The sequence below is a fragment of the Pomacea canaliculata genome, linkage group LG12 (genome assembly GCF_003073045.1).
Source record: "Pomacea canaliculata isolate SZHN2017 linkage group LG12, ASM307304v1, whole genome shotgun sequence".
Classification (NCBI taxonomy): Eukaryota; Metazoa; Mollusca; class Gastropoda; order Architaenioglossa; family Ampullariidae; genus Pomacea; species Pomacea canaliculata.
In genome coordinates, this window is record NC_037601.1 from 8,620,825 (window position 1) to 8,639,405 (window position 18,581).

General features: G+C 40.9%; 1 protein-coding gene across 3 annotated transcripts in view; it reads left to right on the top strand.

Annotated features, from left to right (window-relative positions):
- The window catches only part of LOC112576955 (ATP-dependent DNA helicase Q4-like), a 110,356-nt gene that overhangs the window by 70,628 nt on the left and 21,147 nt on the right, over positions 1–18,581 (top strand). For all 3 annotated transcript variants that reach the window (XM_025259844.1, XM_025259845.1, XM_025259846.1), the window contains one exon: positions 17,430–17,607. In XM_025259844.1, the coding sequence (XP_025115629.1) occupies positions 17,430–17,607 (178 nt within the window). The remainder of the gene's footprint in view (positions 1–17,429; positions 17,608–18,581) is intronic.

Below are 18,581 nucleotides of genomic sequence, written 5' to 3' on the forward strand. Positions count from 1 at the left end.
AAATAGTATATATATATTCTTTGTATTTGCATCTAACGTGAACAGTTTCTTTTTGTGCCGCATTATATCGTCTGTCTCCTCCCTCCTTCCATAAACTGAGAAAATGTTTCACCTTCATTAAAGAGACGAACTCCATCTAGTGTCACAAGAGATTTAAGCCCGTTGTCGTCATATATTAAAAACAAGAACTTTAGCTTGAATACATGAGTGTACGAAGTGAAAATTTCCAACTGTAAATCAACTGCTTCCACTTTGCAAATCACTGTTAGCAATGCTGACAGCTCGGTAGGCGGCGCTGACGACTGGAATGCGTTTATTCGCGGTTCACGTCACTTCCTGGCTTGAATGGTGAAAACCTGCCCTGCGGACCATTAAGCATGCACGTGCCACAAGCGCTCTTCCTCCTCTACACACACTTTTGTAACACTTTGCACCATTCACCCATGTCTTTGGCTTTTACACCTAACCTGCCATAAAAACGAAATAAAGTTTTAATTTTTTTTTAATATCAAATGTTGAAGAAAGCTGTTACAATATTGGGAAAAAAAAATCCCCGACGGAGGAATAGAAGGCAAGAATTTCAGTAGTAAGCTACATTCAGCTGTTAACTTTTTCTTAGTATTCTTATTTTTCGATAAAAACCCGAGATACCTTTGCTCTTCACATTTACACTTCATCATTTGCGTGGAGCAGGCAGTTTTAATCGAGCGTCACCCAAGTGGAGTAGACACAAGCTAAAAAAAAAAAGCAAAACACATGATCGTCAATACTAGGAACCGAATTCGGCGCAGACGATAATCGGGAAGCCGGGCAAAGGCATAATTTAATGCACGGAATTGAAGGCAGAAGTCACGTCCATAAGAACCTTAAAGCAATCTACATTTGTAGTTTTCTCAAGCTCCGCGACAGCAGAAATGTCAAAGTGTAACCCTCTGGACGCCTCGGGCCATGTCTATCATATCTGCCGGGTCGTCAATGGTTGCTTTGGTTTCCTGCAGGTTCAGCTTAGTTTGGCACTGCCCGGTGATCCTTCTTTCAAACCCGTTTCAGCGGCAAGAAATAACTGCTTGTTATTCCCGTATATTCCAAAGATTATGTTATGTTCGTTGATTTTGTAACCTGAGTTTTAGGGGGTACTTATTTTTGGATACATGCGTTATACTAAGCCCTTGAAAGAGAAACAGACGGTAGTTATGAAGCGACGGTAAGTTGTCCTGGGGCAGCATGAGGAACTCGATCACAAGCGTATTGTTTTAAAATTGTAAAGTGCAGTCCAGACACCACAAATGTTTTAATCCTGGATCCGTAGTTTTAAAGTAGTAGTAAAGTTGCCTTGGGTGAACAAACATTAATTAATGTTCACGGGGTCTGGACACTGCTTTATAACTTCGGAAGACACTTGTCATTGAGTTGGCCACAGTAACTACCTAAAGTATAAAGAAGAGTCATAGTAGTTTAGGGTAGAAGATGTGCTGTTATACAGGCGTTAAGGACACTAATAGAAACTGAGAGGCAAACAGGATATGACGTCAACTGCCCAAATGGCAAAAAACAAAATGTTAGCTTCAGTGAGAGACATAGCGCAGGAGAGGAAAGTAAGTAGGATGATGGTGATCTTTTCGGCTTTGTTCACGATCATTATCAACTTATTCTTTTTCATTCGTGACGTGGCCAGACAAAGGCATTGACAAAGAGGGAAGAGAGACCTGCCATCAGCAAGGACAAGTCAAGCTGCTTACCATACCGAATAATGTCTGTTAATGATGACAAAAATAACAGCCTCTCAGAACGGACCCTTGAGGCAGCAAGAGAAAAGAGAGCGAAAAGTTGAGCTGAAAAAATATTATGGAAGGCAGTGGTGAATACGCCGGAGCTCAGTTTAAAAAGGTGAACTCAGAAAAGAGATAAATATCAGTATACGTAGTTCAGTTAAGACATTGCGGGGACTGGCCGTCTCGGCGCCGACTATTAGCCAATTAGGTGATAGAAAAAAGAGAGATGAACTGACTTGTTTACGAAGGGGCTGAGGGATTATTAGAGTAAGATGGACCACATTTGCAATAATTATGATGATGACGACAATTTCGCCATAAAACCAATTTCAACTCTCTAAAACTGCCTTAAATATTGCAAACTTGACCTGTTATTATTTACAAGCTGTAGTAGCCAGGTTGACGTCACAAAACTAACGGTGCCTCCTTTTTCTTTCTACGACTGTGTTGCAAACGCACTTCTTCTTCTTCTTCTTTCTTCTTCTTCTTCTTCTTCTTCTTCTTCTTCTTCTTCTTCTTCTTATCCCATCCGCCTTCCTGCTGCCGTTTATTCCTCACTGTCTTTGGCTCTCTAGGTTACTACGTTGTCCACGTTTGTTCTGCGTAAACCACGCTTGTCGCCGTGTCTTCTGCGGTAGGTCTTAAAACGCAAAAGCTAAGCAAGCTCTGGAGCAATGGTCACCTACCAATCATGGACCAAATGGGGTGGGGGACAGCGCACAAACGATGTGGATCCAATCATACGAGATGTGTCTAAAAAAATCACAAGACTGGTGTCACAGATTAATTCCAGACAATAAACAACATGATTTCCCCTTCAGAGTAATACCCCTCGAGTCTCATGCACTTTTCCATCCTTTGCCATGCTCCTGTGCATTGCTAGAAGGATTCTTCTGGGATGTCCCTTAGCTGCGTCGTTCAGGCCTTCTTGATTACCTTCACGCCTTCACGCCTACCAAACGGGTCTCCCACCAACCCCTTGAGGAAAATGAAAACAAGTTACGTAGAGCAAGAACAGGAAAAGTTGTTTCTCCACTACGGCTGTGTTCTTCTCGACCAGAACTGCCGGATGCTCATGGCGGTGTTCACAGGTGCATTGTCGTTGTGAAGCAACCATGAGGCACCTGCTTACAACGCCCTGAGCATCCGGCAGTTCCTGGCCGAGGGTTGAGCGATTTGTGTTATTATCTTGGCTAATTAGCAAGTCTAATATGAGATTCTGCTGCGTTTGCTGCACTCACTGGGCGAGAAGAGAAGATAGTTGTGGCAGGACAAATCGTGGATGCTTCGCGACAATACACCTGTTCACAACACACTGAGCACGGAGCTGTTTCTGACTTGAAGAACATTTCCTTATTGGAAAAAGCTTCTTATTTACCTGGTCATGCTCCATGTATTTTTTTTTCTTCCTAAGATCAAAGAGGAAATATTTTAAAGTCGTGAAAGTAATCAAGAGGACCTGAAGAGACGGAGCTGAGAGGCATCCCCGAAGAATCCTTCCAGCAGTGCATAGGAGCAAGGCAAAAATGATTGAAAAGTTCATTAGACTCGAGGGGGATTATTTTAAATGGGAAACATGCTGGATGTTGGAAATTGTTTGTGACACTAGTCCACTTACGTTTTAGACACCTCGTGTAGAAGCAGACATCGCCACACTTTATTTATTAAAAGTATGCGTGATTCTTACCGTTAGAGCTGGAGACAGACCAGCTGATATATTTTTTTCTGAATAACTTCATGGAAACAAGCTGAAACAGAAACGGATAGCAATGAACGACAAAGGTGTCGTTTGATAGACACTTGCAATCTACTTAGGACCAGACAGACTGTAGCTGTATTTTCGTTAACAAGTGAGATTTATGAGTAAGCCTTTTCCAGTAATGCCGTCTGATGATTCTGAATATGAAAATTGTGGCAACACATCAGTCATGGATGTCATCAGTAATAATTGACTTTTTAGCAAATGTACATCTTTCCTGCGCGTACGAACAGTCGCCTTGTCACATGTACAAAATTGCTATTATGTAATTTAGCATTATGCAAGAAGAGCAACAGTTCTAAATGCACTGCAGATTGCGGAAATAAAAAGCGAAGGCAGTAGTCTGAGGTCATTATTTTTTCTTCCATTTCGGCGAAGACCTGCGCAAGAATCGAGCATAAAAGCAAGCTACACAGGCTGGAGCAGTTGAATCCCGCTGTCAGGATAACTGTGGGGCCTTTGATTAGTTCCGTTTGGAAGGACGGGGTTGCCGCACTGATGGAAGCTGCTGTCTGTCCAGCTGTACAACCGCGAACATCGGGCTTTCCTCCTCACCAACATTTATGTCGGATACACGTCCTTTGCTCTCACGTGGATGGATGACAGAGTGGTCGTCTCTAGCCGCCGCCATTTCATAGTCTTTCCTTCTTCGGAGATTTGTGGATTAGTTATAAACGCTGTTAAACTGTTTCAAAATCACCATAAAACAAGAAAGTAAAATTGTAAGGGAGATAATTCGCAGGGGAAATTCATCTGCACAATTACTGTTGGCAGATTTTCTGCCCACAGGGACTGCTAAATAGAATCATAATTTTGTATTTAAAAAATAACGATGGAAACTTGCATTTAATGAGTGTCACGAAGCTAAAGCAGACAGGAATCTAAACTGGTTTCAGTTAAAGATTCTTCGAAGAATTTTACCAACAGGTCCCTATTCGTCTGAATGTTAATGCCAACAAATGTGTCTTGCTGAGAGACGATTAGTCATCTGTTACGGCAGTTTCAGTTTGCGAGTGTTTTCCGGCAAAACATACGTCCAGCCACAATCACTAAATTAAGAATTTAAATTTAATTGGAAAAAATAAATTCAACTGGTGTAGAAAAAATCATATTTACTGACAAAGTGTCATCTTTAATCATCTTGGTAGCAATACACTGTATTTATTGATGCAAATGGAAATAAATAACGTGCAAACTGTACATTTTTTTGAAAATAGAGTATAAAAGGAATTTAGGAGGATGTCATATCCTGATAGGCAATAATGTGGACACGCAATTTACCGTTGAAAAGGGCTTGCCTTAATTTATTCAAAAAAGCACCTTCATTATCTTATTAAATTAATACAATTTCCTATTTTGAAGAAAGTGTAGAGAGTGCTGGTAAGCTAGTGGCTCCGACGACTTGTAACCTTTTATTAAGTTGTCAGGAAAATATTACAGAGATTACTTTGTCAGTTCAGGCAGAAAGAGAACTATTTGTAAAGTCTTTGGTTCATTTCAGTTCTTTGACCTGTATGGGTCGTCTGCTAGTCTCCTTCAATATTTCTCTGAATGTGGTTCTCAGTGTCACACGGCCAAAGCAGACATGTTTACGCCGTTTTTATGTCGATAGAAAGGGTTTGGGAAACCTCACTAGAGAGGAGATAGTGCTCCTTTCATATTCATACATTCTAGGTTTGCAGAGTGAGAAATACTGCTTGTCAGAGTCGAGTCTACTACTGCACTAAAAGAGGATGAAATTATAGATCGGATCAGCCACTCATATTTTCCATAAAATTTCCCAGTGAATAAATGACTTTAAAATAGTATTCAAACCTTTATTTGTGTATATATATATTGCATTTCATACTACAGAATGGTTTTTGCGCTAAGCTACCGACTTGAAACCCAGACTAATGTTTCCTGACACCTCTGATTTGGGTGATGTGCGAATGGTTGCATGATGATTCCTTCATTTCAGAGTTGAGATTAGGTTCTGGAAGAATCTGAGCATGGCGAGCAGTGGATATTCCCCAAGAGTTTGGACGAATGAAAGGCATTATTGAAAGAAGGCTTTGGTTAGTGAAGTTAATTGCAATGGTGCATGGAGGAGAAGTTGAGATCAGGAAGGCATTTTTTCCCCTCTCTCAGTCGATGTTGGAAGGCTTCCATTCAGAAGGACGTGGCTTTAGAAAATCTTCCGCACCCCACCATTCTATTTATCTCTCGCCGTTCTTTTTATCTCTTCACTTGTGGGCACATAGTACACAGATGTTCCTTGTACACGGCTACTTACATGTACTTGTAGCCGTTTCCCTGCGGCTTAGCCGAACTCATTACCAGAAATCTTAAAATTAAGGAAAGTATGGCTAGGGAAAATAATACGGTGTTTTTTTTTAAGTGCTTTCTGTTTTCTTTTTATGATTTCTTCTGTTTCTTTCTTCTTTTTTCTTATACATCTTTCAGTTGGACAGTAGATTATCAACAAAAGATGCTCTTGAAAAATATATAGGTCGATTAGCTTTTGTGAAAATATCCAGTAAATTAAATGTTTTCTCCATAACTTTGGCGTATTCCCCCCCTTTTTTTTTTTTTTTTTTTTTTTTTTGGCGCCAATTTGTCAACACCAGCCGGTAGAAGGCTTGATATTTCGAAGTCATCTCCCTCTCCAGCAAACAAAGCGAAGAAAGAAGCCGAATAATTAATAAATTTTGCAGGTATTTTAAAATGCCATATGATATGAATATGATAAATGCAGGCGTAACATTAAAATCACACCTACGAGACTACCGAACACGAAAACGCAGAAACATAACTGTTCCTTTTCGAAAAATTTGAATGTTTCATACGCTGGACTGCAGTAGCAGTAGCAGGTCACCCAGTTCCAAGAAAGATATTATTCATCGTATTCTCAAGATGGCAGAAATACTGGCAAAAACGAACGTGCCGTTTAACAACTGCTGATTGTCTTACAAAGACTTTTTAAGTTGCTCGTCTTTCTAAACTTCTAAAGCATTGCAATTGTGACAGATATTTAACAACAGCTTTAAAATCCCTTGTAGTGACATTTATATCTGGGAGAAAAATTTATCTTTCATTTTTAGTTTCTTTCGTATTTGAATGATTAAGCACACTCAATCAAGATTACAGATTTTTCCGTGAGATTGCTGTATTTCGACTGAAAGAGTACAAATAAGTCAACATTAGAGTAGTCAGAAAAGGACGTACCCAACTGAACCCTGTGTATGTGGCCTGCTACTGGCGTTGAACACTGACTCACCCACGGGCCCAGTTCCCCGGGCCCATGTCCGCGTTGTCGTAAAACTCAGGAGCATTGCAACACCTATTGATCCTTATGCTTTAGATGTTTATGAATTGGAGTGGCTTCATCGTTCAACAATAGAAGCTGCATTCCTGTTGAGCTGGTGACAGTAGAATCATTTGTCAGGGCGCTGACTTGTTTGTTAATCTGTCCCTGAACATGCTTAATTCCCATCACAAGGCTTTGGTTCGTCAGAACTGAGCAGATAGAAGTGAATTTTCTATCACGCTCGCAAGGAAAGGGGTATCACAGAGTGCTTTCTTGTTACAAAAAAGCAAATATAAGGTAATCCATAACGTATTATAGAAAAATAGACGATGTGATGTGTGAATGATTAAGTATGTGTCAGCCGCTGGAAGGATAAAGTATGGCATTGTGTTTATGGGTTATCAGCCCACTGTCGATGTATCGTATGATAACACAAAAATGCAAACCACCCCTACCGTCCTAACCGCGCGCGCGTGCTCATGTAGCATACATCGATGTCTTGTGCTGAACGACCATTTTGTTATGGTCTGCACATGCCCTCTTTAGCAGGACAGTGGGTCTCGTTGATGAACGGGTGTCTTTGTGTGGACGCAGTCACTAGTGCCAACCTTCCCCAAAAAAGGAAACAGCAAACAGTGCCAGAACTACACAGTCTAAAGCCTTATCACCCACCCAAGCAAAGTCATGCTAAAGCTCATACAGAACAGCATCAGCACCACCGCATAGGAGTTGCCAGCTGAACAGACTGGCTTCAGACCATGTATAAGCACAATTGAACATATCTTCAACTGTTACATCCTTATAGAAATGCATCCTCAGCATCAACGGGATCTCGACCATAACTTCATTGACTTAAAAAAGGCATTTGACAGTCTGGCACAAGGTGCTGTGGTATGTGATGCCAAGATTCAGCATCAAACGACTTACGTTTAACATGGATGTTGTGTAAACAAACATGGACACCATATGGTGCTAGCGTCGGCAGGCAACTACCCTAGCAACCAAGGGATTAAGCGTGGGATTGGAGGAAACCCGTGGGGAAGGAGTTTAGTTGGAGGGACTAAGGCTTCTCCCGGCATTCCGCTGTCATCTAAGAGACTACAGACCTCGGGAGTGTTCACAACACACTTTTAACTGACCCTAATGCTTTTCTACCGAAGGATAGTGCTGAGTAGATATTCACTTTGGGGAATAAACTATAACAAAGCTGATCTACGAAGCTGTGATTTACAGTTGTGTTTGCTTGGATTTCGATATTGAAGACGAAATATATCTGTTAGCAGGCACTAACAAGGAACTGCAACCTCACCAACAGACCGACAGACAGTTCAAATGCATATGGAATGGAAGCCAGCACTGAAAAGGGAAAAGAATGATCAGTGTCAACGGAAAAGCAGAAATATATATGAACGGGGAACAGCTGGAAGAGGTAAGCAGCTTCCAGTACTTGGGAGCCACCCTCTCCAAGGACGCCAGATATCCACATCAGGATCTCGGCAGTAATAGCGGCAATGGCTAGACTAGATAGGATCTGGCATAGCCTTAAGAATAAGTTTCACTACCGAGTACAAGCTGTACAAATCCCTGGTAGTACCGATCCTGCTCTACGGATGTGACACGTGGACTTTGCTCACCGAAACGGAAAGGAGAATACAGGCATTCGGAACAAAGTGCCCGATGAGGCTGCTCCTGATCTCATACAAAGAGCAGAACTAACGACTTTGTACGAAACAAGATTGCCACATTCGTAGGACACCAGGAACCTCTACTTTCAACAGTCAGGCAACCCAAGCTGGTCTTCTTTGATCATGTGACCCAACACGACACTTTGTCGAAGACTATCCTTCAAGAGGGTAGTCGACATTGCGAGGGCCAGAGAAAAACTGGCTTACAAAACGTCAAACATTGGACTGGTCGTCCTGTACAGGACCTGGTGACTATCACCCAAAGTAGATAAGAGTGGGGCCCTGTCAGCTGCCGCGTCTATCTTTGTGTTACCTTCCCTTTACCCCCTCCCCCTCCACAATGACAGGTGCGCTGGTCTAGGGACAACTGACTGTCCTCGTGTGAATCGGTGTTTATTAGACTTAGCAGACATTTTCGTAGTTTTATTTGTCGAAACCTACCCATAATAAAATGTGAGTTGCATGTGTTTTTCTTTTTCGTATTATTTAAATTCTTCGTCCCTTGCCTCTGTACTATTTTCAAACAGAGATTCACAGCTCTGTACTTTCATTGACATTAGACTTCAGTTATCCTTTGGCAGACGATCAGACATCTGCTCGCACAGTACTATCAAACGAAGAGTGAAGCATTATACTTATTTTTCAACAATCGATCAGACGCTATTTCACGCTTCTATACTTTTTTGAACGAAGACTAAGCTTATATGCTGCATTATTTTCCAACAATCGATCAGACGCTGGTTCACGCTGCTGTTTTATTTCGACAAAAATTAAGCTTATATTTTCCTGTTTTTTTTTCTCCAGAGTACGATCACACACTATCCACATCTGTGGACGCCTAATTGCAAGCTAATAATTTGTACTTACAGGTTTTCTCTTTGTTTATCAACTGTTTTGCATGGTTTTGGATAGGTCATGTTCTTTTGTTTATTTTTTTATTTTATTCTCCTGCAGCTTAATTTCTTTTTTCCTGCTCATTTTCTATTACCTTACTTATTTTTGGTAGGATTCAGTGCAGTACGTTTTTTTCACTTATTTGTGATGCTGATGTGTCCAGTTTTCAACATGACATAGCCTTACTAATGGCATGGCAGATAACCCTTAGTAGCAAAATGGGCACTTTACAAACTTTCAAACACACTCACTCTTGCATGCATACCATGTCTTGCACATTCTACTTGTGGGGAAGTGTACTAAGTAAAACAAATTCAAAATAGCTGTCGAAATTTGTGGTGTGGACTACATGCCCTCTTTTTATCACTCCATTGCGCCTGCCCAGTATTCATTCGTGGTGAGGTATGTACGTAGACGCTCCATTTGAAGTCTATGATTTTCCTCTCTTTCGGTGTTCATTTTTATTATTACTGAAACAAACACTTAAGAACTGCAAGCAATGATAAGTTACAAACAGAGGATGTTTTGTCGTTCTACAGTATACAGGGCCTCCCGGGCAGACGACATTTACAGACCCTTTGCATTGAACATCAACTGTAATACTTTTTTTTTCTTTTTTCACGGTATGTAACAGTATTCTTACATATTAAAATTCGGCTGGTAATAACAGTATTCAATAAGTAAATACAAGCAGCAAATGTTGAGGAAAATGTGCACAGCTAGGATCTAAAACACTACATGAGATGAACATTTTAAAACTGTGTACACGTGAGTGGTCAGCTAATAAAGGAAAGATCAAACAGTTCCCACTTCTTGTATAGGAAAATGTCACCAGTGGACGTGAAAAGCTCAACTTTTTAAAGAAACGAAGATTAAAGATACAAAGTTTATTTTCTTTACCCAGTTGCACGTGTCACAGTCATCTCAATTTCGGGTACAATTATTGGATGTATAAGTAACTGTAATAGTGGTGAGGCCTACACTTTATGGTGTTCTTTGTCAAACTCATTTGCTGCAAAGGCCCTGATGAATAATGCAGTGCAGAGCAACCCCTTTTTCTTTTTCTTTTGTTATTCCAACAAACTCCTATCTCCACAGACCATGCTCACGAGCCTCACTTGTGTCATCTACCACTGAACATTTGTCACACATTGTGAAATGCGCTCTCTGCTAAACTGAGACAGACCTATTAAATTCTCTTTGGTTGCTTTCTTAAAGAAATTTTGTTGTGAGGTGTGTAATGGTGAAACATGTTGCAAACAGTTCGAGTTTGGTCTAAAGGCTTTAGAATGAGCTGTTGCTCATTACCTGCCTCGCGCTTACTTTCTGCGTCAGTGAAGCGAAACTATTCAGTCGGATGCGAGATATATGAAAACTTGATGGTTGATATGGCTGCGCAGCAGGCTGCACACGATATTGTCTTCTCCCTGTAGGGGAGGAGGAAGGGATGGGGAACAGAAATACCTGGAAGAACTTCTCGACGGCCATGCCAACTGGTGTCTTTTTCAGAGAGAAGCCATGTCCACGAAGCATCCGTTTGTTTTATAAAATGTAAGAAGTAAATATGTTTCACAAACCGCTTGTTTGGAAGCAAACAAAAAATGCAATACATTGCGATGGACGTTCACGCGAAACTAGACACGAAATTAAATTCAACTTCGATGTCTGTTGGTGCAGGAAAAGATCGTTAAATCACTGGTGTGTGAGACTACACATGGTCACCAGTTTTAATCAGGCCTTTTATCGGCGTTTACAAATTGAGACCCGAACTGTGGCCACGCATGTTCCCAGCTGCAAATTAATAAATAAATAGAAATTAAAAATTAATAGGGACGTTCTTCCATCGGTATGAAGGACATTTAATTATGAGCATGTGGTGTGGGTCAGTCGTAAAAATATTAGTAATATGATATTTTTGCCAACACCAATCATCGGAAATAGTCTTTAGGTGGGAAGCTTTAGTGAAGACTATGGTCAAAATGAATGATTGTGTCAGAAGTTATGGTGGTAAAAATATGTCAAGCGCCTAAAGATATCATTTTTGTGACTTTGTAATTTTGTTTCAAAATAGCTTTGCTTTATTGCCGATCATAGTACAATATATATTGTCTTTGGAGAAAAATCAAAATTTCAGTGATTTAAAAGAATTATGTTCATCCTATTTTGGCATTATCCACAGACGTTGATGCAAACTTTGACACTTTCTTGTGTCTTGTGAACATTCTGATTTGAGAATCAATTAAAATTTGGTTTGTAATGAACTGATAGACAGACATGTATATAAGATTTGAAAGGTGGTTTGGCTCCAGTTGAATGGGAGGGGGTGCGGTACAGGTACACACAGCAGACAACAGACCTACAGTTAGAGACAGATATACAAACAAGAAGTAACTGATGACCTTATCTTGGTTCCTGTCATTTGATCTGTATATACCTTGCCTTGCGATATCAGAATACTAATTTAACTTATTCAAAGTTCTTTCACATTTGCAAGAGCAAAAACTATATTTACCATTATCACAAACAATATTGACTGCGAGGCGCTAGCGTCTATCCAACCATGAAATAGGAATCCGCAGACTGCTCAAACTGTACATAAATGTCACTCAAGTAAAAATAGCGCCTGTGCTCTCTTTATTGATAGTCCCTCTAACTTCGATAATATGCTAATGCTATTACTTTTCAGAAGTGATTGCTAATCCGTTAGACAGGCTGATATAAGGCGGCCATTTTATCGTTTGCGTCAGCATCATTAGTGCTCAGGTTCGAACACAAAGCCTGTAAAGATTTATTTGATCGTAAATCTGGTTTGGCATAAATGCTACCAAAGATGTTAGGAATCCGTTACTGTTGGTGGGCTGTAAATATGTGAAAGGAACCTACATTTATTAAATGTTACTAAACGTTTGCGAATAATGCTGTTCAAGCCTACCTCCGGACAGATTTACATATCAGTCGCATATTTAGGCAGGGGAATATGGAACTGTGGTGCTGTTGTAAGACAAATATTGGAACTTTGTTGGAAAAAAACACGAGGAACTATACTAGTAAAAAAAAAGAGGGCCAAGTTCGGGACGATCGCTCGAACAAAAATATAACACTAGTTTTAATTCGGTTTTGCGCAAGCTAGCACTTGTGGCATAACCTAATTGAATTTGTAGGTAGAGGTGAAAGAGTCATTTCAGTTGCCACTATCTTTGTATTCTTTCTTTTTTCGCCGCTGTGGTCAGAGGTGGATATTTTCTCCTCGAAACCCAGCCGGCGTCCTCAGACTTTCATCAGCCGCATGTCGTGACAGACGGTCGTGCCACAGACTGGTGGGTGTCTGTACATGTTGGGAGCATGGTATATCAGGACTGTTTCTCGAATTTCCTTGATGTTTAGCTTAGGAGTGGGCGTAAGTTATTTGGTTTTCGCTCCTTAGCTTTTTTTTTTTTCTTTAATTAAATAGTAATTTTCGCTAATGGATCAAAAGAAACCAAGCTCCCTTTATTATTATATTATATATTTTTTTAACCTCTTCTCCCACCGCTCCAAACTTTTTTGGTGTTAAAAGAAAACTTCTTACATACACTCGCATCCTCACTGAGTGGATCCTAAGTGCTTATTCCGAATGGTATGACGCATGTAAAATTATCTCCCCTTTTATTAACAAGCATTTTAATTGCACAGAATAACAAGGGACAGAGAACCTTAACCTCAGCCTGAGAGCTAGGGATTGTCGGCCTAACAGATATTTCCAAAAATTGCTGGCAACATTTAATCTTTGGCTTGCCCTTGGTGTGCGAAATTTGTGGATGTGATGTCTTCCTGTGTAGAAAGATCTGCTGCAGACAGCCTTTGAACAATGGAAGCAGAGGCTTTCTGAAGTTTTTAAGCAAATATTATCGCTTTGTTTCCGTCATAGTTCTCTTCTGGTCTCTGACTAAATAGCAGACCAATGTCATGAACAGTAATAATATTGTTATACAGACTGAATCATCAACAACCATGCACCCATATTCACGTATAGCAGACACGCTCCCTTCTACAACAGACACCTACTCATACACAAAGTAAATTACAGACACACGTTCTGTACACTCATGGTGTGGACAGATTTCTGATTGCTTGTAGTGGTCATTGCACTAACAGCCTTTTCGACCACCAGCTAGAAGCGACTAGATGGGATGAAGAAGTCAGGATGGGTGCAAACATAAAATTAAACTCATGAAAACTCATTGAAGTCGTCTTGTTTCCCACCTGCCTAGAGCCAGCCTTGTCATTTGACAGGCTGATATGGATGCAATATTTAAGACCTTACAATATGATTGAAGAAGTAAACGGGTCTGCGGACAGACACGCAAGTACCTGACAGAGACGGAGTTATCTCACCTTTCTTTGAATGGTTTTTCTCTTCATTAAGTCCCATATTCAACGATGCTTTTTTCTTATATGACCCATCATCACGAAATTAATTTTAAGTCGCAGAGATCAGTTTCCTAGCACAGGCCCAGAAAGATGATTAGGACCAGCTTTGTGCCATCGGACTTGCATACTTCAAACTTTATAACTCACCAAAGTTTAGGACTGTTCATCGTGTTACTGAAATGAACACATAGTAAAGGTTTCTATCCTACAATAAAAATAGAAACGAAAAATGCACAGACAAATGAGATTGTTGTGCCTAGACACAGTCATTGTGTCAACCTTGCTGCCCTTCGATTGAGATACGTGAGGCTAAGAGCACCCGCTTCTGATTTCCAGCGTCTGGCCATTTCTGGGGTGTCTAGAGTAGATTTAATCCATAGGAACAGCGCATTAGAGCAATCTGTCTTCCTGGACCCCTCGCAAGATGCAAATGTGCCGTAGACTGCTTTATTGCCCTGAAGAGCCAGTGGCCTTATGTTAATGCCTGGAATCTGCATTGAATGCAGGGAGGACAGACTCTTCCAGAAAGAAGAGAACCAGCGAGAGGGCATTTCGTCAGTCACTCAGCGCATGCGCGGTGCATACTCGTCGGCGGTTAAAATGAAAATAAACAGTATCTCCTACCCAGTTCCATTGAATACGCGAAACGTTTTTTGTGTGTGTGAAATTCTGTTACTTGAAGCTTGCTTACATAACAACAGATGCATGTTCTTGCAAACTTTTGTCAGTTCGGTACGTTGCAGATCGTTGTTTGACAGTAAAGTTTAGTACATAGATGGCTACTTAGAGTATACTCTCGTCATGATTAGTACATACCGATAGGACGAGAGTGAGCTGCGTTTTGATGAGTTTCTAGTTATCTATATTATCTACTCACTAATGTCCTACCACTCTTCCAGCCACTGGGACTGTCTGTAAAAAAGGGGAGACTGCTGCACTCGCCAGTAATAATAACAGTGAGGTGACAGGGATGAAGCTTGTTGCACCGTTAATTTTGGGGGGAAATCGTGTCCAGTATTCAGTTCAGCAATTTCTCGCTAGCGGAGCGGTTTCATGTCATCCTTGGGAACCATTTTTTGCCAGGTTTATCCATATTCCTTTCCTCCAGTGGATGTGAGGAGGAAAACACTTGAACAAGGTTAAATTGTGCAAAAAATTCACGTTGAATGTTTTCTGCGCCAGGTCCTTTCCAGTGCAAACGAGGGGTATAATAGTAAATGCTTCTGAAAGACGATCTACTATTGGCACGTTTCTGATAATATCTCCAGAATGTATCACAAGAACAGAAAGGGAACATTCACACAGATATTGGTAGATAGTATCTTAGACTTTGCACCGTCATTAGAAATAAAAAATGCACTCTTTTTAGACCTCCAAGAAGTAGAGAGAGCATTGTTTTCTTAACGGAGAATCAGAAAAACAGAGAAGCAGGCGGAAAAGAGATCTTAGTACGCAAGACATCGCACTTTCGAGCAGTTGATCATCAAGGCTGTTGCATGTGGGGGACAAGGGGGAGGTGAATGTTGGAGACTTAAGCGGTCCCTGGAGGCATGCAATAAAACTGGACCCGGGCACGTTGAGCAGCACTCTGGAGTCTACAGCCATCTCGATGGTCGGTGTGTGAAACACTTGTAAGTTTTTGCTGTTCCTTATAAGTATGGGGAAGGAGGAAGAGGGCGACAACAAATAATGGTCACACGAGGAAGCAGGTATCGGTCCCGGTCTCAGGGAAAAAGACCTCTGGTTTGAAACAAGATTTTTTACGGAGCTGCAAAAACATCGTGGAACTTTCCGTTTGTGTGGCAGAGAAATAGCCTCACTCTTTTATGCTAACATTTCTCATTCTGTCTTTAATGGTGTCTTTCCGACATCATGCTTCACTAAAGAAACGTGTTTCTTGTTATTTTCCTTCTTCTAATTTCACCAATTGCTGTAACCCAAAAGCATAAAGAATGCTATACTAATCCACTGCAGGGATACCGGCACCGACGCCTTGTAATACTGCTAACCTCGTTGTTCTACTGTTTAAAAACATTCATTCCAACCCATGGATATTTAATGCAGTTGTGTCAGGGGACAAAGCTACATCAGGCGTTTTTGCCATGAATCCGCAGGACTACCGTCCTTTAGGACTCGCTGAGTGAGGTCTGGAATTATACAAAAAGCAGGACTGCACTTCACCTATTTCATCTGAGAATTGCAGTGTTTCACTCCGCGGCTTCATCACGTTCACGTTCACGTCCTCGGTCAGTGATTGTGACACCAAAAGTTCGCATACCTTATCTTCTGATTTCTCTTTCGCCATCGCTCAGTTGGAGGACGATTTGCACTTTGAAGTCTGCTGCTACCTTAGGGACAAATGGTTGGTTTCTAGTTGCACTGCTAGCTTGGAGACCATCGTGTATCAAACATGGCGAAGTTGATCGTTACCAAGCGCTGATTTCTTTGACAGAGCGTTAAAAGTAATCAACGGGATGTGTTTTGCCAACCGCCTGAAGTGATTTGTCTTTGCTTATTGAAACATCCTTCATACTCAGTCATGATGTTCGCGCAGACAAATAATCCTGACCTCTGTAACTCTTTCAGTGGATTGTGGAGTTACAGTTCCCAGAGAATAGTCTGTACTGTCTACTAGAGTCTTTCTTGGTCGTTTCGGGCCGCTAATTTAAAGGTTTTTGTCGAGAAAAAAGGGATAAATAATGGCATACATCCACAGCTTGGTCAAAGGTGCCTTCATCGTCCATAAAGAATACTTAATATTAAACATTTTCTAATATACGTCTGCAGTGAACGGTTTCTTTATAGTTTATGACCTACGAATCTGTTTTCAGAACAATCTCAAATATTTTTTATTTGCTGAAATGTCCACAATTTTCTCTAGGGACAAAATAGGGTAACTTGAGGCAAAAATGCTGAAATTTAATGTTTCCATGTATGTAATTTGATCCCATTCGTTAGCTTAATCACTTTAATTTATTTGTTATATATAAATCGTATTCTTTCAATATTATGAATATATATGATCTGACAATTCCCTTTATTTAATGCTATTTTCTATCACTTGTATGTCGTGTTTTTGGGTAACAACAGCCGATCCCAAAGTCGTTTAACTCACCCAGCCATGCTTCATTAGTTGACATTATTATTGCTATATATGTTAATATTCCACCGGCTTCGACAAGTTTTGTTACAGTTGTAGTATGTAAAGCGCAAGATAAACTAGCCATTTTGTCATAGGCGTAATGGAGCTATATCATATGATCCAGGCGCGTCTTCAGATTTTCTGACACATTTTGAGATATGGGTGGCTAAATCGTTTTCTGAGCTTTGTGTCACTTACATGGCTTGAGAAAAGAGCAGACAAGAGACTGCTGCTGCCTACGGCTTCAAATATCATCCTACAACTTCAACAAGAACATATTCTAATAATTTTATGACCATACAAGAGAAAGGTCATAAACAGTTTTTGTCGATACATGCTTATACTTATCTCCCTTTCCTTCACGAGTAATTATCTGTTTGGAGTTGTTTCTCGGTGTTTCATGACTATCTGTGATTTTAGGTTGTTTTTCGTTGTTTCTTGAGTGATTAACCGTATTTGGGTTTTATTCCTGTTGCAGGTGCGCGCAAGAGCGGTGTCCTGGTGCAGTTCTCGGACCTGGCATTCCACATGCGCACATGCGGGGACCTGAGCGACGACGAGCTGGACGGACTCGTAGACTTTCTGCACGAGCGGGTGATGCGACAGGAGCGCGCGGAGCTCGCGCAGCTGGCTTTGCTGGGCGACCGCCTGGGAAAGTAATTCTACTGTTTACCACTTTTTAGCCTTACTAGTCCTAGAGCTAATTGAGTTTTCTGGGCCCCGAACCGGCTCGAGCCAAAAACCAGCAGCACATTCACTAACATGGGTGAAATAAAGGCGGAAGACATTGATATAATTCAGTGATGCTACAGGGACAAGGCTGTAAAAATCTGTGAATAGAGGGATGGGACAATGAGCAGCACGGTAAGAAAGCAGATTATCTTGTTATGTCTCCATGGGGCATATGTTCTTACCGAAAAGCCTCCGAAACACAAAGCAAACGGGATTGAGAATAAGGAGTTTTTTGTGGCCGCACACTCCGGTGGTCGCGGTAATGGGACAGAGACAGGGAGGCCATCAGGCAAGAGTTATGGGCGACGTGACGTCTGCTGAGCATGCTACCAGTCACTGCTTTCATGTAACCCAGGGGTCATGTAGTCACTGCTTTTATGTAAGCCAGGGGTCATTCAGGAGAGGACGAAACAACATTACGAAAGTTTGTGTCACTATGACCTAACCACGGGCAAGTGACAGACGAAATTAAAATCTGGATAATATTTATTATTACAAAAATAATATGTATTGCAAATAGAATACACGAGATGTGTCTTTTGCATAAGAGATGATCCGGTAAAGAAGCAGGCCTTCAGTGTCGTATAAAAAAAATTCTTGTAATAGCACATCTATTTTCTTTCGGAGGATGTTGTGTAGCCATCATTTTATAACTTACTAGGTACATATGATTCTGTAGTGGAAATATCAGGACAGATAGTCTATTCGGAAAATTGCCCATGCTTCCCTCAACCTGATAACGGCAAGAAAAATGCTGATCGTTTCTCTTGTACGCCTATTGAATTGTGAGAGAAGCTCTTCCTGAAACTAAATTTTACTCTGAGTAAGAGACGGAGGTTTTGGACTTTGTTACTCTGCTAATCTTTTTATTATTATTTCGTGGCGCTCATCCCAGTTC